Source organism: Falco rusticolus, chromosome 3, assembly GCF_015220075.1.
Source record: "Falco rusticolus isolate bFalRus1 chromosome 3, bFalRus1.pri, whole genome shotgun sequence".
In the NCBI taxonomy this organism is placed as follows: Eukaryota; Metazoa; Chordata; class Aves; order Falconiformes; family Falconidae; genus Falco; species Falco rusticolus.
Genome location: NC_051189.1, coordinates 58,589,046 through 58,608,856, shown reverse-complemented (window position 1 = coordinate 58,608,856; position 19,811 = coordinate 58,589,046). Strand labels below are relative to the sequence as shown.

Here is a 19,811-nt window from a genome sequence, read left to right as displayed (position 1 = left end):
AATCGCAAAGTGAGATCAGAAAGCTCTAACATAACCAGTCTAAATAAATGGTAAAATAATTACATTTCATTTTCAAAGACTCAGCTGTCTGAGCCCATTGGTAATTTATACACTTTCTTCATTCCTGTACCCGCTAATACTTTCTTATCGTGCAGGACACCAGTAAATGAAAACAAATGTTTCCCCGGCAGCCTGTCTGTGGCATCGCTGCGGCACTGCATCCTAGAGTGTGCTGCCGTGGGAGTCAGATAGGCTGCAGAGCACAAGGGAAGCCAACACCTCAGAAAGCATTACTGGTATCCCCTCTTCTTAGTGGGTGGGGGTCAGCTGGGGAGGAGGGGACTGGTGAAAATACAATGTTTGGGGTTGGTGGGTTTTTTCCTCCAGTTTTCTCAGTGGTGCTGCTGCTGGAACCTGGGTAGTAGCTGGGTGTCTGGTGCTGTAGCTACCGCTATGCCTTTGTGATGAACCTCGGGCAGCGGCCTCCCTGATGGAGACACCGTTTTCTTAATGGGTTTCCCTGCATCCTTGGGTGACTTCAGAGTAGCACACTTGAGTTGGAATGGTGGAAGTTTTATTTCCGTACATTTGAAACCAGGGTTTATAACATGGGCAGAGGGAGGTTGGAGTGAACAGGTGGTCCCTTTGCCCTACACAAGCCTGTGCTGAAACTCCTTTTTGGACACAAAATGGGCATGAAATAAATGCATTCTCAAGTAGGTTGGAATATGGCATTTCACATGTTTTTTTTCCTCTTAAAAAGTTAGAGTACACAGACACTTCCTTAAAAAATAAATTGTTAAATTTGATTGTAGGACAGGCTTGAAGAATAGAGAACAAGCAGACTTATTTCTGCCTTGCCAGCACTGCCAGAAATTAAGGAGAGCAGTGGCTGACTTCAATGCTGCATGTCTTCCTTTTCCTGGCTTGCAAGGCTACCTGTAGAGGAAAAACCCTTCTGCATTTCTGTAGGGCCGTGGGGGAATGCCTGGCCCCCATGTCCCCCTCCCCATGCAGCGTCCGAGCTAACCCTTCCCCAGGAGCTCTTCCAGCATGGACCTGTGCACCACTTCCACACAAGGAGGGTAATAACATTGAATTTCTCATGCGTTCTGAGGTAGGCTTCAAGGTCAGGAAGGAAACTTCTGTAATAAGATGCACTCTGCTTTCTGAAGGATATAGTTTCAGTTACCCCCTGCACATTTTAATTGTTTAACAAATTTCACAGTCCCTTGCAAATGGCTTTACATGTGGAACCGATTACTGAATGCAAGAAGGAATTTTTTTAAGTCTTCTCCTTTTGACCTACTCCTTGCTAACATTTCAGTTAATTTAATACAAAGAGCTTTGTTTTAGGTTTCTGTTCCTTCCCTGGGACATGTTTCAGTAAATGTGACTGGCTTGAGATGCATCATTGTTGTTATGCAGAATGTTTTCTGTCCCCAAACCCACTAATTAGGGCTGACTTAGATTAGCCAGGGGATTTAGTTAAGATCTATGTTACCTGACACATGTCAGTAGGGGTCCGAGTACTGCCTGAGTATGTTCCAGCTGAATAGAGTTAATATACAACTCTTCTGGCTCACTTTATCCAAGTACTGTAGGCAGCTTTTTATGAGTTAAAATACTTGTCAGGAAGCATGACAGTATGGAAATCAATACTGATACTGTCCAGCTCCTGCTAATCAGCTGTGAGCCTCAGCGGAACAAGGTTTTTTGCTTCAGTTTGGTAATTGAAACAGAAATAAAAGTGTTTGGGCTCCCCTTTTAGTAGTGGTGGTGGTGGTTGTTTTCATTATTAATACTATTATTATTAATAGTAGTATTATTATTACTATTATTATTATTTTACTGAAGCTAAAGAAATCTAAATCAAAAAAAGTCACTTCAGATTGAGCAAAGCCTATTGGAAACCCTACAAGGAGCAGGGAGGATGCCAGGTGGCAGTTGTGGGGCTGGGGCATTTCCTCCTCACCAGGAGAGGCTCAGCTCCCCTGCAGGTCCTCGCAGCTGAGAACATGTGGCCTGTGCGGTATTCAGGGAAAAGGGTCTCTTACAGCCTTAGTAAGAAAACCCAACTGAGCAATTAGATGGGGTCTCTTGTAGTTCATCCAGTTAATATGCAAGTATTTTACAGATACTGAAGGAGGACCAAGAATTGAAACCAAGTCACTCTTCCAGATGTCATACAGAGTAAACAACAGGTTGGACATTAAATTCTACCTTTTGGTACAGCAGAGGACATGGTCACAATCAAAATAAATGCCAAAAGTTTAAAATAATAACAGGACTAGATGCAGAAAATGGATATGGCAAGGACACACACAATTTTTTTTTGTTATCTCTTGCCTTTCGTTAATAGATCCTGAAAACTATTTGGGCAGTGAAATGATGGGTTTAGCAGACAAAAGTCTTAATTTTGATACTCTGGAGGCACCAGCCATTTTTCATAATGATGAAAATTATTGAGAGGGGTTGACCTACATTGACAAACAGTTCCAGCTGCCCTGAAACCAAGTTTTCTAGGGAATAAATGATCAGCTGAAAACTTCCTAGTGAAATGTTGCCTCCAGTTCCCTCCCCTTGGTGCACCAGTTGAACATGAGCCAGACCACAGGAGCCTGTTCTCCATCTGTCGAAGTTTTAAGAAAACTTTTTGGTCATGCACAAAGCCAGGTACTGCAAGGCTTTTTGCTGTTTAACCTCTTTGCAAGAGCCCAGGAGAGGATGATCTTTCACTGACTTTTTGTGCAGACAGGTGGAGGTCTGCTGGGTCCAGGAGTCCTATCCTTGTCATCATCCTTGCTGATGGCCTCACCAGGGTGAAACTGTGTCAGCCCTTCCACGTTTGTCATCTCCAGGCTCATTGCCCGGGGGTGGTCCTCACCCTAGAGAGCCTGCTGCTTCTTACTGGGGTGCCTGGTTCAGCCAGCACCCAACCTTTGCATGCATTTTGAAGCACTACTGGAATATAAATCATAAACAGTGGATGAATGGCTTTGCTTGCCCTTTTCCCTTCTCCAAATGGATGCTCAGATTTTAAAGCTTCCTCCTATTTCTGGACAAGGTGTCTATTCCACCCTCTACTCAATGCCCATCCTTCCAGAGAAGTTGCTGATTTCCATGGCACTGCCCAGTCATGCTTCTACCAAGCCTCCCTGCATTTTGTCATGTTCCTGCCCTGTTTCTGTGTTACTCAAGTGCCTGTTACATGCTCCAGCTCCCAACTGAGCCATCTGAATTCATCTCCAACTCTGTTTCTCGTTGCTCCCATTTTACAGGCACTGTCCTCATAACACTTAGAGTTGCTGTTTCCAGACCAAAACTAAGTAAATGTTCACTTTATTATCGTCCCTTAAAAATATTAGCTGTCATATAAAATCCTAACCCCTCATATGTTTGTGGGGTTTTTTTCCAGCTGAGGCCCATGCAATGTTTGCTGGCCTGCTTTTATATTTTCTTATCCCTGTGTTGATACAGCGAACAAAATATCAGAGATGGGACTGGGTGGTGAGGAAATACCTGCTTGCAAAGCAAAGCTTTGACAGGCAGCGAGGTCTGTGATGGTTTATCTTGCTCTGGCAGAAATGGTTTTGATCTTAAGTGGATGTAGCTTGGATGTAGCTTTAGAACAGACTACATTATTTTTCTTGACAACCCCAGCACTGATGGTGTGATACTGTCTAAGGTACCCCAAATCCTAAAGCCCGATCATTGTGCTGTCTCTCCTGCCTCAAGAGCATCTTTCTGTGCTACAGTTTCTGTGTGGCTGGTTTATTTTTTTCACTCCAGCCCAGCAATGTAGGTCAGGAAGAGCTCCGTGGCTTTTAAATTCATATGGCAAGATTAGTCTGTAAATCGGACTATGTTGACAGTAGAGCTTTTTTCAGCTGAAAATAAACAAAATGTTTATGGTTGATTTTTTCTGATATGTGCCAGTAACTATTTATGTTACAGGCAGTGGTTAGTTTCCCTTACTGTGCCGGTGCTAGGCTTGTGCATAGGTTGCAGTTACACAGAAGAGATGAGTGTTTGTGGAGCTCATCCGAGTATTGGTAGAGTAAGGAAAATACTTGCATTTATAACCCCCACTGGAAAGCTTCAACTGCTGTATTGAATCCCCAGGGACCCGCCTGAGTTGCCGCAGTGTCTTGCAGGAGGTGGTAGAGCAATCAGGAGGCATTAAGCCAACCGATAACTGCACGTCTAGTTAAAATCCAAGCCCAAACAATCTGCCTTCTCAAGAAAGCTGAGCAAAGGGCGTGCTTACTCTGTTGAAAAGCCTCCAAAATCATGGAATACGTTTTTACTGTTTTATGTCAGGATTTAGCAAATCTGTGAGACTAATCAATGTGCTGAGAATTGAACTACTGTTTGGGAAATAGTATCCACTGTTTTTTTGCTTTATCAGAGAGTTGTGCTTGTAAGCAGATCTCAATTTTTACTGTATGAGTTCTGCTGATGCACTTGGGATGTCCAAGTTTTTGATAATCATCACATTTGACAGCTATTTCTGTGTCTGTTGTGCACATGCAGCCGTGGCTGTTGTGCTTCCACGTATAAAGACACACTCCAGAGTATTTGTGATTTCTCAGCTGTCCCCTTTTGCTGCTTTGCATTGCCGTGAACAAAGTGCCCACTTTTTTCCTTAGCATGCCAGCTGTGTAGCGCACACATCTGTATGCTCAGGGCTCATATGATGCCAGTGCTGGTGTGATCTCTGCTGCTGATGTAGAAGGCAAAAACCCTAACTTGGTTTGATGCCAAGAATCGGGACTAGGTCACCAATCTTCTTACTGGGATTTAGCAGTTCCCTGGGTTTTTTTAGATTAGTGCTGGCTTTTTAGGATTGCGAGCTCAAACAGCATTAAAGAAGGTTGCCCCCGATAAAAACTATGTCATGTTATACAATGTCATTGTCACTTGCTGCAGGTCTGCAACTGTAGCATAAATTGTTATGTATTTATCTAAATGTTTGTATTAAATATCTAGGTGTCAGAAAAGGTTATTTTCAGGAATGATAATACATTTGTATGCCCTGTACTACGATAAATGTCAATAAGCTGTTAAATTAATTGTACTGGGGGGGGGGGGGGGGGAGGGCAGGGATACAAAGAAAATGATCAGCCATCACCATATGTCAAAATACCTTCTAGTCCACTGTAAGTTTTCTTATGTGGCGTTCATTTATATGTGCAGAGCAGTATGGGATAGAGTTCTAAATTAAAAAGCAGAGATAGGTGAAGTACTATTGCAGTTTTTATTTCAAACTATTAGAATATATTAGTCATCTATTGGGATGTATATGCAGGTTCACACATTAAAAAGTTAATAAACAAATAGAACATGTGGAGACCTTGTGTGGGCATGTAGCTTTCAGGAAAAGCATTTCCTTGTATGAAATACTTTATTTTTCAATGTGAATATATTTTTAACACAGCTTTTATTCAACTAAATCTTTCTGAAATTACCTAGTTCTTAGTTCTTCCTGCATTTGGCTAAATTGTTTATTCAGCAGATTGTATTTGGAATTCTGACCTGTGACATTTCTAAAGGCTGTTTACCACTGAAGTATGTAAAAGATTAAATGGTACTTCCTTTTGAGAACTGAAAAATGAATGCGCTTTGCTTTGAACTTGTCCTTTTTCATTGCCTGTATTTATTAATGTTTTTATTCTACCTGAAACGCTGGCAGAAAGGTCTTGTTGAGTATCTCCTACACGTGCTGGCAAACTGCTTACAAACGGGATGAGGCTATTATGTCCATGCACGGAATAGTTATGTTCTCATACTCTGTGTACGCCAAACCCAAGATTTCTCCCTAAGACATGTAAAATAGTTGGAGTAAAAAGACCAAATGGGTTAATTTCTTTTATCTTGAACTTTTCTATGTCAGTGTGGGGGAGCAGAGTAGAGTATTTGTTTGCTTTGTCAGTCTGTATATCTTAGTACTGTCTTTGGTGTACAAACCTTGGTGTACAGCGATGTAACAGTAACTTCAGCAAAGTTCTTGGTCTGTAGCAGATGTGACTTCTTTAAAAATGTTTTGTAAAATGCCTAGAACGTTGCTGTCAATACACTGAACTTTCAGATGATATTTCTGGAACTGCCGGTGCCATTTTCAGCAAGCACAGCAGGGGGACGTAGGGGCCTAAATTCTAGTGGTTAAGTCATGTTATGCTTTTAAAAGCATAAAATTCATCCTGCAAGTTATATGTGTCATCTGTAAGATGTACTTCAGTAAACCGGGGGAAAACTTGCTGATTTTCTGCCAATCAACACTCCAGGAAAGATTGTCCATCCTATTCTTCTTCCTGAATGGTCCCCACTAGATTCCTTCTGGGGACTTCAATTAAGGAATGACAGATTTGTGATTTGTGACAGAAGAAATTCAGTTTCTTTTCTCTTATGTCACTTTTCTCCCTCATCTTTTTTTCCTTGTGGGGAGAAACTGTGGAGAAGTGTAAACAGTACAAGAGCAAATCCCTTGAAAATGCAAATTAAAAATGTATAGAAGTGAAATGAAGTTGAACTTATTTGGAATGAATTCTCCCATTTATCTTTCTTGGAAAAAATAAACCTGCTAATTTCTTTTCACCTTTTAATCAAGGTTTGTTCAAAAAACACATTCTGCCTCTTTGGAAATTTTCTAGCCTGAAGTGCAGTTGATTAGCTTCTAGAATTTCTCAGTTCAGCCCTTTGTATCTTGACCAGCTCAAGCTCTTTCATAAAGAACATGGAAAATGTCATAGTATGTAGATTTTTATTTCTTTCACTGATAAGAATGCGCTGTTTACCAGAATGGCTGCGTGAATTTAGGACTTCTGACTGACTCCACAGAAGGAAAAGTGCTGTGGTGTGGTCAGCAGCTCCTCTGCATTTGGGACCACACTGAATATTCACTTATAAACTTGTATGTACGTATTTGCCTATGCATATTAAATTATGGCATATATGTGATGTTCAGATCCCTCCCCAAGAAATGGGGTTCTCAATACAAAAGAGATCTTGGAAGATTGCATGCACTTGAACACTTTAGCTTGCAAGTGATGACTATTTCTGCAAGTAATGTTTTGGGTTTGTTTGGGTTTTTTTCCTGGGATTGGGCATATGTTTGTGTAAATTGGATAATTCATGAGGAAAGAATGAGAAAGTGTGTTGTCAGAAGGCTGGAATTCAGCAACTTGGATACTCAGCTGGGGGAATTTGTGGCAAGAGTGCTCACTGCAGCGAGTACAAAGTATTCCTGACAACCAGTTAATTATTTACATTTGTTTGTGTTGCAAGAATGACAGCAGAAGTTGCAACGTGCAGAGGGAGAAACTTCCCCTTGTGATTGCTAGTTATTTGTTGTCATATGCATCTTAACTTTTATGGGTGTTTTCCTCATGTTTGCACAGAGGAGACCACCATGTGGCCCGTGCAGTGCGGAAACCAGTGTTGACCAGAGTAATGTGCAAAATGCAGTTTAAATCAAAACAATAAAATGAAATAGTATCAATGGTCTGGACACAATTGCAATCTTTTTAATCATGCATGTTGCAAATAAATTAAAAAAAATAGCTAGTATTTGCCCACCAGAAAGAATAGGGGTAAAGGAAGAGGTTAGTACAGCCACATGCCAAAATACATTACAGCATGCAAGGCTAGAGCCAGCCCACGCATTTATACAGTGCATTGTTAAGATCCATTGGAAAGTGCGAATGCTAATTAGGAATGTGAACCAGATAACCTCAACATCAGTTAAAGTCCAATTATTCCTACCAGGATTTCATGATACTAATCTGTTTGTCCTTCCAGTGATCGTGCCCAACTAGAGTTATTACAGTAATTGTGCAGAGTTTACGCCAGGCTAGTGCTAGTGTGTCATTGCTCACTGGCAGCTTGACAGCTTTCCCAAGGAAAGCAGCAATGTGTTTGCATATGAATTCACACAGAAAGATACATGCAAACTCTTTCCATTTAAAATCCAGGTCTACAGCTGTGATACTTGTTCATCTTGAAGTGCTCCTTGACTGAACAGAAAGGGAGGTGAAATTTCAATTTGTTGTGGTGCACTGACCTTGCAGTTGCTGTGCAGTGAAGATGATGGTTATTGGTGGCAGAAATGAATTCTGATATAACTGTTTGGTTGTGGGACTCCTTCTGTCTTTGGCTTTTCTCTTGCCTGTAAAATTTGGTCTGAATGTGATCTCTTGTAATTGCTTTCAGACAGGAGGGGCATGCCTGCATGGTGCAGACAGCCCTTGCTCAGCGTTTTGCATCCACATGAGACTGCAGCATCAGATGCAAAAATAGAACTGCTCCAAAATGCGTCACTTTGGAGGTTGCAATAGCTTTCATTTCTAGGAAGCTGAGAGGGCTGTTTTCTGCTTTTCATCTCCTCATCCTAGTTCCCTGTCAGTAAGAGGAAGGTAATCTGCTCATGACTAAAAATAGAGTACGAGAGTAGACAAACACTCTACACTTTAATTGGGTACACGATGATTAACCCCTCAGCACCTGTGAAGGGGCACAGGGAGCACAGTGTCATGGCTGGGCTGGTTCAAAGGGACTGGGGAAGCCCCTGATAGGAGCAGGGTGATGGCCAGCGCTGGGTCACACCAGTGGTGGCATTGCCTGGCCGATGCCTTGAAACCCTCTGAGAACAAGGGCTCCTCAGCCTTGAGGAGATACCAATCCTGCTGCAGCATTGCCCCTCCACAGGGAGAAACCTGTCAGACAGAGAGTTGGATTTGGTCTGGAAGAAGCCCAAGTGGGCTTCTCCTCAGCATGGACATGCCTCTGCTGGAATAAAGCTCGGGAAGATGGCTGGTCCGATAGCTTGGGGGTTACCGGCAAGTGAAGGTGTGTTGTTCAGGGTGAGGGTGCATCAGAAGAGAGGCTCAGGCTGCATCACCAAGGTGGGTGCCAAAACGCCCTGCAAGAAGGTTGCAAATGGTCATGTCTCAGGGGCAGGGCAGGGTTGCCCAATGGGGAGCCACAGCGGCTTGAAGGAGATGTTTCTGAGAGATGGTGCCTCACAGCGTGGGGCAGCCAGGCCTACACAGCTTGCACAGAAGCAAAATTTCTTGGAGGTGGCAGTTCTGGATCCTGGTAAGTTTTTCCTCTGGCACAACTAGCTTCTAGTCTGGGAAGCACTGTCCAGCACATAACATTTGAAATCTTTCTGTTCTTTTCCCTGTATCTCACTAAATAAGAAAGAGGGTTCCTGGGGTCTTACTAGCACCTGCATGACAAGGAAGTTGATGCCACGTCTTTGTGTTAAGTTGTTGGTTGCTCATTTCCCATGTAATTTTTCTCATTGCTTATCACAACAGTAACATGATTTTAGTAGCTTGATTGTTGCAATACAGGGTTTATTATTACCTGAGGGTCCTGATGGACAACAAGGTGAGCAAGAGTCAGTGACGTGCCCTGGCAGCACAGAAGGCCAGTGCCAATCTGGGCAGCATTGCCACCAGGTCAAAGGAAGCGATCCTTCCCTTCTACTCAGCTCCTGGAGTGCTGGGTCCAGTTCTGGGCTCCCCAGTACAAGGGAGACATGAACATCCTGGAGAGAGTCTAACGAAGGGCCACAAAAGTGATGAAGAGGCTGGAATATCTCATTTATGAGGAAGGACTGAGAGCTGGGGCTGTTCAGCCTGGAGAAGAGAAGACTCGGGGAGATCTTATCAATGTGTATTGATATCTGATGGGAGGAGTAAAGAAGACAGAGCCAGCCTGTGCTCAGTGGTACACATTTGCTGGAGCAAGAGGCAAGGGGCATAAAGTGAAATACAGAAATTGCCATTTAAATGGAAGAAAAAAACATTTTTACTATGAGAATGATTAAACACTGGCACAAGTTCCCCACACAGGCTGTGGGGTCCCTGGAGATACTCAGAACCCAAGTGGGACATGATCCTGAGCAACCTGCTCTAGGTGGCCGTGCTTGAGCAGGGAGAGGTGTGACTAGGCAGTCTCCAGAGGTGCCTGCCAGCCTCAGCTAATCTGTGATTATTTGATTATATTAATGTGTAGTACATGTTTTGTGGCTGAAGTGATAACGTATCTGTAACAAAGGCTTGTGTTTTTTCACTTTAATAATGTTCATTTATCGTAAGTACATTACAGCTTATGAGCTTAATCATCATAAAGGGAAACTTTCTCCTTATTTTACTGCATTATAAGTACCAGACGTTGTACCCAAATGTTCACCAGTGAGAGTAATTGACTTCATAATAATCTTGTTATCCAGACAGAGCTAAGATGGAAGTGCTTAATTTTTGAGCTCCTCACTCTCGGTGGTGTACAACGTGTTATCTTGGTCTGGTGATCTTCTAGGGGGACTGGAGGTGTGATGGAGGGATATGGGCTGAAGAGCCTGATGTGGAGAGGTTTGAGCGTGGACTGTTTCCGGAGAAGCCAATTAGGGAACTGGAGAGGCTTTTGTGGCCTTTGGCTTCCCAAGGAGGGAGAAGCTCAGCTCCAAAACAAGGAGAAGCTGGCGGAAAGAGAGGCAGACTCTCCTCTCCCTTGCATGTGGGAATTGCTGGTGGGCACAGGCTTGCCAAGTTCGCTGCTGCTGGCTCCTTTCACTGGGAGCTTGACCAGGAGGCTGTTTACTCCCATTCCAGCTTCAAGTGAGAGCCCAGGCCTTTATAGAGCTGCAGGGAAGAATTTGTGAAAAGCATAAAGTTTTTGCTCACAGACTTTTGTACTTATTTATACCATTCAGTCTATCTTTGGCATTCTTTCTGTTGTCTTGATTTCCCAAAGCTTGAGCAGATTGTCTCTTTCTCCGCATCTGCACATTTCATTTTATCCCATTCATGCCTGAAAAATAGCTAAGAATATTTCTGGAGGAGTCTTGCCATATTTACAACTCAGAAAAATTCTTTATTTACAGGGCCAGTATTTTACAGCACGAAGTCTAATTTTTTAAATTATTTTTTTTAATCCACATTTTTTGGGCTGCTGAAACTTGGTTAGCATTTTTGGCATTAACTTGTGTTCCACAGTAACCAGCAGACTGTCTGTCTTCATTGCCTTAGACTTGTCACTCCAAAATGGCTGAAAGCAAAGGTTTAGGATCGGTTGAGGAGCTCTGTGAATTTGTAAGTTGACGTTTCTCTCTTCCTCCCATTCTCTCCCTGCCAAAGCAATGACACCTATGCCTTGTCTGGCATGCTTATTTGGGCACATGGTAAAATAAAAGCTATTAACAAGAGCATGGGATGTATGTTCAGTTGCTTTAGTTAAAGATTCGTAACTAAACCTCTGAATTTCCCATGGATTTATGCAGTAGCTTCCCCTCACTGTGTTTCCAAGCAAGGATATTTTAGACAGAGTGTGCGCGCTCACGCCGCCTGGATACCAAGAGGCAATGCTGCATATACATGGGTGCATGAGGATTGCTTTTGGTCTTTGTAGTAGAAAGACAGCAGTTCCACTGCCAGGTGGCCCCCACTCCCCAGGTGACAGCAGCTCTCCCAGTCTTGCTCCCAGGAGTCAGCTCTGACTTGGGAAGAGGCGCTCAGGGGCAGCGGCAAGCCTGCAACATGGGGCTCGTCTGGCCACTCGTGGGTGTTTCTGTGGCGGGTGAGGAGGAAGGTGGTGCTGGTAAGGCTTGCTTTCCCTCAACCGTCATCTGTTCACACCTGGTGTCTGGTGAGAAGAGGACCCCAGCTGGGAAGGGCTGTCATTTATACATGCTATTTCTGACATCCTCTCGCAGCACTGGCAGGGTTTCCCCATATCCTGACGCAGCAGGAGTTTTGTGGAAAGGGGCTGAGTACAACTTGGGTGTCTTCATACAGGAAGAGGATACATTTCGTCACGGAAGAAAAAATGAGCCATGCAAATTATTGCAAGCTTGCCATACCTAGTCTCACTTGTCTGCCTCATATAGCCAAACAAGAAGTCTTGAGTGCTGGGGTTTTACTTTGGTTGGTTGCTTTTTATTACAGCGCAGCCCCACGCTACTGTTTCCTGCAATTCTCTGCTAAAACAGCACACCTTGCAGCTACTAGCTGCTGTTTCTCAAAGCTGGCATCTGTGTATCTGCACGGATCGGCCACGTAAAACAGCTCCTGTGTTGGCTGCCCTGTGTGACTCTTAAAATTAAGAGGACATTGAAGTCTCACAATTCAAATACATGTAGGTGGTGCAGACATAGTGTTTCTCAAAGCGAGTGTCCTCTAGATCTCAACCTGCTTATTTCTTTCCATTCAGTATAACCGCTTGTTTTGTTTTCAGGTAGAAAAGCAAGAAATTTGGCAAAATACAGCATTGCTTGCTTATAGCAGAAATGTGACTGTTTTAGCTGGAAGGCTCTGAGTTGGTTCCGCTCTGCATGCAAATTCTAAGATAGTTTTTATCCACCTGATCCTCTCTATGGATCATCAAGTATAATAATACCAACCTCTTATTATCACCTTCCAAGTCTGGGGCTGAAAAATTAACTAAGCATTTATTTGACGTTACAAAGGAGTTATAGTATGAGTATATAGTATAAGTATATACTATAAAGGGGTACAGTTATTTTTCCTACTACAGGGTGGAAAGCATGTGACAAGCAGAACAATGCCCTAGAGCTGTTTGCCTAAATGATACTGGAAGGCACAGTAAATGAAGTTACAGCAATACACTTGTAATGCATTTCTGTGCCTGGTGTTTTGGGGTTTTTTAGCTGGAGGACACTTGTTAGACTCTTATCAGCCACGCTCCTCAGTTTCCATATGGATAAAAATGTAGAGGATATTTCCCTGCTTCCTTTCTAACATACCATCAGAGCCCCAGTAGAAATGCCAAATTTAACATAAATTGGGTTACACTGCATAACACACTCCATCATCTCTCTCATTGTTTTCACAGGGTGTTAGGCAGCAACCCTCAATTCTTTTTTCTTTTCTTTTCTTTTTTTTTTCTATTGGCTTGCTTACCACTTCTAAAATAGTTTGAGGCCAGTGTTGGGCTCCACGGGTTTGTTGGCATAGCTGTGTCAGCTTGGATTGTGAAACATCCACCCCCCTGGCCAAGGCTGCTGGGCTGACAACATGGTCCGGGCGTAGCTCTGTCAGCAGAGGCGCGGAAATTTGGAGGCAACATTCTCTCCTCTTTTGTGTCAGCCTCCTGCATTGCACTTGAAGACAGTAGTGTATTTGCAGTCTGCTTCAAGTCATATCTATGCTACAATTAAAGAAAATGGGGCTGCTGACATCAACTAAAATATTTATGTATGCATGTGTTTGAAACGAGGTGGGGAGATTTTTTTTCCTTTAGCTGAGTTGCACTTAAGGAAGCAGGCAGTGATGAAACAGTGGCCTGAATAATTTTGAATTGTTTACCATAATTAATGCACATCAAAGTTGGGATGCATAGCTTATAAAGGGGGTGTTTCTGTCTGCATTTGGTTTTTTGGACATTTTTTTCTCAACATCGCGTACAACACTGGGAACTAGGATGACCTGAATTTTTACTGTCCGATACGAGAGATACTACGAAGCTTCTGCTAAGGGCTTTGGCTGTTGACAGTGAGAGATCTTCTCATCTAACATGATAACAGTGAAGGAGGTTAGTGGGACACTGGAAAGCTGCTTTTTTACCCAGCTGCGTTCCCAATGAGATGCTGGGCTCTTTCAGTGATTTCAGTAGATGGTGTTATTGCATTTCCCTGTATATTAGACAAAAAACCTGATCCTGGAATCAGTCCACATTGCAACTGAAGCAAGAAATATCTCCACGTTTGTTTTTTCCTCCAGTGGATTACCCGCTAGTCACAGCTCTAATAGTCCATGACGGAGTATTTCATACTGTTGATTGTTGCCACTGTTACACGCAAAGAATGCTCCGGTTTGCTGAGATGGGACCTTGGCATGCGTTTGAAGTTGGAATTTCTAAAAGACAGAAGAGATCTGCTCGCTGAAACTTGCAACATGACACGTATTGACTTATTTTTAACTCCACAAGCAGACCTGAACTTTCATGAAAAGCAGATTTGCCCCATTCAGCAGATTATTACTAAGCTCCAGGCCAATAGATTTGAAAGATGGATGAGTTGAACGAAATAATTTTAGGGTTGTCGATTTGAGAATTAAACAGAAAAGGTGTCATCTTAATGCGTATATTACTTTATTATGCAAACATGATTTATTTTTTTCCTGTTAATTTCCCACAGAAACGTTCCAGAGGTCAAGTGCTATTTGACAAAGTGTGTGAGCATCTGAACCTTTTGGAAAAAGACTACTTTGGGCTGACATACAGAGACACAGAAAACCAAAAGGTAACCCACAAAACTGCGGCTGGCCTTTGGCATGTGAACATCAGAGCTCCCCAAGACACCCCCCAGACAATGACTGATAGTCCAGAGGTGGTTTTTATCTTCCAAGTTTCACAGACATAGCTTGAGCTATTGTTTTTTGTAACTCTACTTCTTGAGAGCATCGTCTGTGTTTCCCTGGCTTCCCTCTGTGCTGGCTATTTATGACATGAAAGAAGTTAATCATATAGCTGGGGTTTTTTCTACTATGATTTATTTCATTACTGCCATAGATGAAAGTCAGATTTACATTCATAGGTAGACTACTAAACATACACTACTAAAATACGTCTTAATAATATGGTGGTTGAACTACAGATAGGCAGGGGTTGATTGACTGCTTCTGCTAACTGCTAAGATAAAAGTAAGGCTTTAAGTCTTGACTTGCTTTATCTTAGCATTATTGTTGATTTGGCTAAAGAAATTAATCTTCAGGAGCAGTTGGTAGCAACAGTGAATCACATTCTGCTTGTCTGCATCTCAACCGCAGTGTTAAATAAGCTGTGTATTAACAGTGTCTGTGATGATCTAATGTGCAGGTGAGATAGATGTATTGGTTTGGACACATTATGATGAAAGAGAGAGTATCAAGGGATAATTTAAAATAGGTTGTGTGATTTTAAGATAGGTATTTTGAAAGAAACCATTAACAAAACTTCTTAGCGATATATGGAGTAGCCCAGCAGAGCTCACCAGGTGAAGGTTTTTTGTGCCTTGCATGACCTGAAAGGTCTTCCTTGATGGAGCTTGGAGCTATTACTACTTCTTTAGCTGTTTATGTCTTGTGAGAATAACAGTTGTATTCTCTAGGCTTCCCTTTGTTTCAGTCATATATATGATGCAGAAGAAATCAGTCATTTTGTCTCTCTTTTTCCCATTTCTTCACAGACTTCTAAATATGAGGATTTTGCTTCTGATTCAGAAAATCATTTAAACAGACACTTGTTTGATGGCAGTGCAAGATAATACTTCAGCGTATGCTTAATTTGGAGTTGTGGTAAAAGTTAGGCAGATGTTTAAGTGCATTTCCAGACAGATGTGCTTTCCTGTGCTGGAAAGAGAAGAATGTATTCATTAGTAACAGGTGGTTTAGAAGCACTAAACATTTATAGATCAGCAGTTACTTTACAGAGCTAAACAGCTAAAAGAATAGCTGCCTGCCACCACATTTATTGATCAATAACATGCATGTTTTTAATATCAGAGTACGTAGCAATTCACCTCAATCCTCGGCCAGTTAACTTCCAGCAAGACAATATATGTGCCCACATCACATGTCATCTTTGAAAATAGAAATCCTGATGCATCTTTCATTTCTTGGTGCATAGCGTGCTTTTGTGCTCAATAGCTGGAGCTCTTTAGGCTCATGTTCTGCACCACAGACTGGGTTTGGACAGCTGAAAGCCGATTGTTTTTGTTGAGGGGGGATTGTTTGTTCTGCTTGTTTGTTATTTCTTTGCTGTTTGCGTTTTTTCCCTCTGATAGGTTTGTTTATCTTTCTTTGGAGAAAGTGGAACTTTCCTAGGGGAAGCTGCTTTTTGTTCTGGGCTGTGTGACACATTGTAAATATTAATTTGATTCTGTTAGGGGGCACGGTAGCGGCAGCACTACGAATCCCCAAGCTGCTGTGCATCTCCTCCAGAGGAATTTCATCTGCTCCAGAACTTCTGTGGAATAGTAACACATTGCTGTGATAATTCCCCACCTCCTCAGCTGGGGTTTTGTTTTCATAGTCCCTGGGCTCTGCATGGCATGGATGGGGGCAGCTCCAGTGCTGTGGTTCTGCCTTTGCTTTCCCCTCAAGCTCCCTCTGCTCCCAGGGAGTTCCACGTTCCCACGCCAGGTTGCAAATGGGATGGTGCCATATGCCGCACTTGCTTACCCTTTAGCAAGGCTTTGCAGCCCTTCCAGGGTTAGAGCAAAGTAACAGCCAAGCAAACAAACAAAAATAAGACTTTTTTAACAAGCTTGTAGAAATTTTGTTTTCCTGGAAGATACTCTGGAAAAAGATTTCTGTGGATTTATTTTACTAATTTATATTTTTTTATTATTATTTTTATTTCAAACTATTCAGCCCCTTAATGCCTGGGAAGGTTAATAAAATATCCTGCTTCTACCCAGGGCCGCATCTGGAGACAGTGTTACCCCTGCCCACCGTTGCTCCAGGGAGAAAGGGGTGGCAGACCTTTGTGTGTTCTAGCTTTGACTCATTGCGCTGTTTTAAAAATGATGTTTGTTGTGTTTTCTAATTGAAATTGAAAAAAGGAAACATTTTCATTGCAGAATTGGTTGGACCCTGCCAAGGAAGTCAAGAAGCAGATCCGAAGTAAGTTTATCATTTGCGTGTTCATTTCAGGGGATCTGGAAAACTTTCATTCTGGTGTATCTGGACCCAAAAAATCTGCACAGAAAAGTCTCCTTCTCTAAGGTGCTGTCAGTGTCAGTGAAGGCATCGGACCCGTGTGATGCCAGGCAGGGGAGCGAGAGGCAGAGGAGGCTCCCTGGCATGCAGGCGGGGTGTCACAGGCACCAGGCGCCTGTCACTGCCCAGACCCTCTGATCGTCTGAGCTTGTTCCTAAACAGCTGGGATTACTCACTGCTCTTGGGTCAAAGGACTGGTCCGGTCCCACCGGGGTGCCCCCAGCACCAGGGGCTTAGCAGCCCCCTTGCCCCAGCCCTACTGCCCACACATCGAAGGGACAGGTGGGATGCGGCCACAGCCCCCTTCTCGATGCTTTCCCCCAGGAAAGCATGCTCCCCCTGAGGCAACAAAGCCTATGTCACAGTCTTCTTCTGCATCCTGTCCTGAGTCTCTGGCAAAGGAATTACCTGTATCTTTTCCGTATTTTACCCCATAATGAGTGCGTGCAGTTACTGAGTCTTGTAACACGTGAGCTTGCGTTGCTGAAAGCAACTTGACATTTGCAGAGATGCAGAAACTTGGTTTTACATGAAGCAATGTAACCTTAGGGACTAGGCTATGCATGTGAATTATTTCGTGTTACTGATATTTATATCCTATCCAGGAATGCTGCTCGTGCCCTGCCCCCCCCCCCCCCCCCAAATACTTCACTGATGCAAAGATAGCATTCTGTCTAAAAAATCCTACCTTCCTGCATTTCAAAAGCTTGAACTTTGCTCCTAAAATGACCATTCAGTTCACAGAGAACCAATTTTCTGCTTCACGTGAATAATTTAAAAAGCTTGGTTGTTAAATTTAGCCATCAGCTACATTAGAAATTCAAAAAACTCTTGAAAGAAAACCTTGTTAAGACTGCCAGGCTCAAAACTTGACCTACCTTTTTTTACCCCCCTCACTTTTAAAAATTGATGAAATATTTGTGTCTGTTACTTCTTTGGGCAGGAAAGCCTCAGTATTTTTTTTTCTTTTCACATTTTGTTAAATGATGTCTTCTAGCACTTCTGCTTTCACAAGTGAGTACATCTGGTAGTTTGCATTTGTTGGGTCAGGCCCAGGGAAAGAATCTCCAAGATTCAAAGGGTTAATTTACACTGGCTCGAAAACTTCTCCACTTACTATGAGCAACCACACCTTCCCACTTGTATTATTTTCATTCAAAGTAAGTGATCTGCAGTAAGAAGTAATGAAAATCTGTGGGTTTTTAATCTCTGGAGAAGGTGGATCTGGAGGACAGACCTCCATGGGTCAGGTTGCACTGACGGTCAATGCAAGTAAAGCAGCTCAGCTCCACACCACTGATTTGAAATGCATTTAACATATGCCTGAGCCATGAGATAGACAACGAGGGGTTGTGACAGTGAGAGACCAGCCAGGCAGAAGTTGCTCATCCTGGACTTGATGCAAGAGAGAATTGTACGTGCGGACGATGGCAGCAATAATTTGCTTGCTGTGTACAATTCCCCCAGAAGTCTGGAACAGGACAATGATGGAAGAGTAGGGCTGTTACCCTACTTTCCAAAAATATGTGTGTGTGTGTGTGTGTGTTTACAACACTGCTAAATGCTGGTTGAGCTGTACAACAGTCAGGTATCTGTGGTCCCACTGCAGACCCCAGGGATTTCATCCCAGTGGTTGAGAAATGAGGCTGTCGCCATGTGTGCGTCCCCTGGTTCCCACCCCCTTAGTTATAGCCGCTGACTTGCGCAGTGTTGGGTCTTACTTAAACCCCTGTAAGTGAGGGGTGAAGGCCTCTTACTCTGGTATTTTAACAGTACGTGCTATACGATAGGCTCTATCATAGGTTTGATTTATTGTATGTGTGCCAGGGGAATGATTTTCAGGCCATGGCCCCTTCCCTCTGTCATGGGGCCAGGTGTCACGCACAAGCTCCGCTCCCACCTTGGGGCCAGTCCACTCCTTGGAGGGACTATGCCCCATACTTGCTGCCAGCCAAATCTTCCTTCCAGGAGCTTTTGTGGCCCAAGAGAGTGGAAAAGTTCCTGAAATCAAGGAGCCCAAAAGTCTTGCCGAGAGCTGATGGTAAACATCAAAAGTCTTCTCGCACATTGAGCCTGTTTTCTCAGGTGCATGCATGACCAAAGTGGATGGGGCTTTGCACAGGATAAAGTTTCCTTGTCATCCTTAAATAAATACTCCCAAACACCCAATTAGGACAACCATACAGTATTTCCAGGTAAGCAGACCTGTCCAGAGTATAAGCTATGTTACTCAAGAACTCACCAGATACACCTTCAAACCCCATACATTTTAGGAGGTGCTCAGGCACAAGGTACCCCTGCACTGAAGACCATGGGAAGGCCCTACCCTGTCAGATTTGTAAGAGAGAGTCCTGTTTTTCACAATGTTCACAAGCACTTCCTCATTACTTGGCTAATATGGACTTTTCAAAAGACAACTATTTATTTCTAGTTAGAGTTGCACTTAGACTTTGATGTGTTTTGGGAAACAGAAGTGTTATTACTTTGGCTTTGTTTTCATTTCTATATATATAATTTAATTTATGTGGCAGAAGTACGTGTAAGAGGCATATCCCACAACAGAGGCCTTGGTGAAAAGTCTTGTTACTGAAAAAACACTGTGTTGCTTGTAAGAACACTGTGGTTTGGGGTTTTGTTACTGCTTTTTAGTTGCATTCGAGACATGCACTTGTATAACCTGTCCTTTTTTCAGAATAGCTTTTATATTTAGATGCTACGTTCAACTCTTTCTCTTTTTTAGTCTTGATATTCTTTCTTTACAACATTTAAAGCTAACACTAAAAAAAAAATAATATTCACAAACCATGGTGATGCAAACCAGTATCCATCCCATGGGTCACCTGAACTTACTGAGATAACTAAGTAAGAATTCCCCAGTGTTGCGAACTGTTTTTCAGTCATGCTCTCTGTGTTTGTCCTTGCAGTTTTGTCTGCACAATAATTTATGTCTGCTGGAGACAGGAGCTATGTGCTGAGGCAGCACACTGAGAGGATGCTATGAGCTGGTTTGGGCGGCCAGACCTCAGCACATCACCCCACTCCAGATCCCATTTGTGCTCTGGCTCGCGGTGTTTCCAGCACCTCTGG

General features: G+C 43.0%; 1 protein-coding gene across 34 annotated transcripts in view; it reads left to right on the top strand.

Moving 5' to 3' along the window:
* Positions 1–19,811, top strand: part of EPB41L3 (erythrocyte membrane protein band 4.1 like 3) — a 145,338-nt gene that overhangs the window by 86,612 nt on the left and 38,915 nt on the right. For all 34 annotated transcript variants that reach the window (XM_037379473.1, XM_037379468.1, XM_037379465.1 and 31 more), the window contains exons 4-5: positions 14,162–14,266; positions 16,586–16,628. In XM_037379473.1, coding sequence (XP_037235370.1) covers positions 14,162–14,266; positions 16,586–16,628 — 148 coding nt within the window. The remainder of the gene's footprint in view (positions 1–14,161; positions 14,267–16,585; positions 16,629–19,811) is intronic.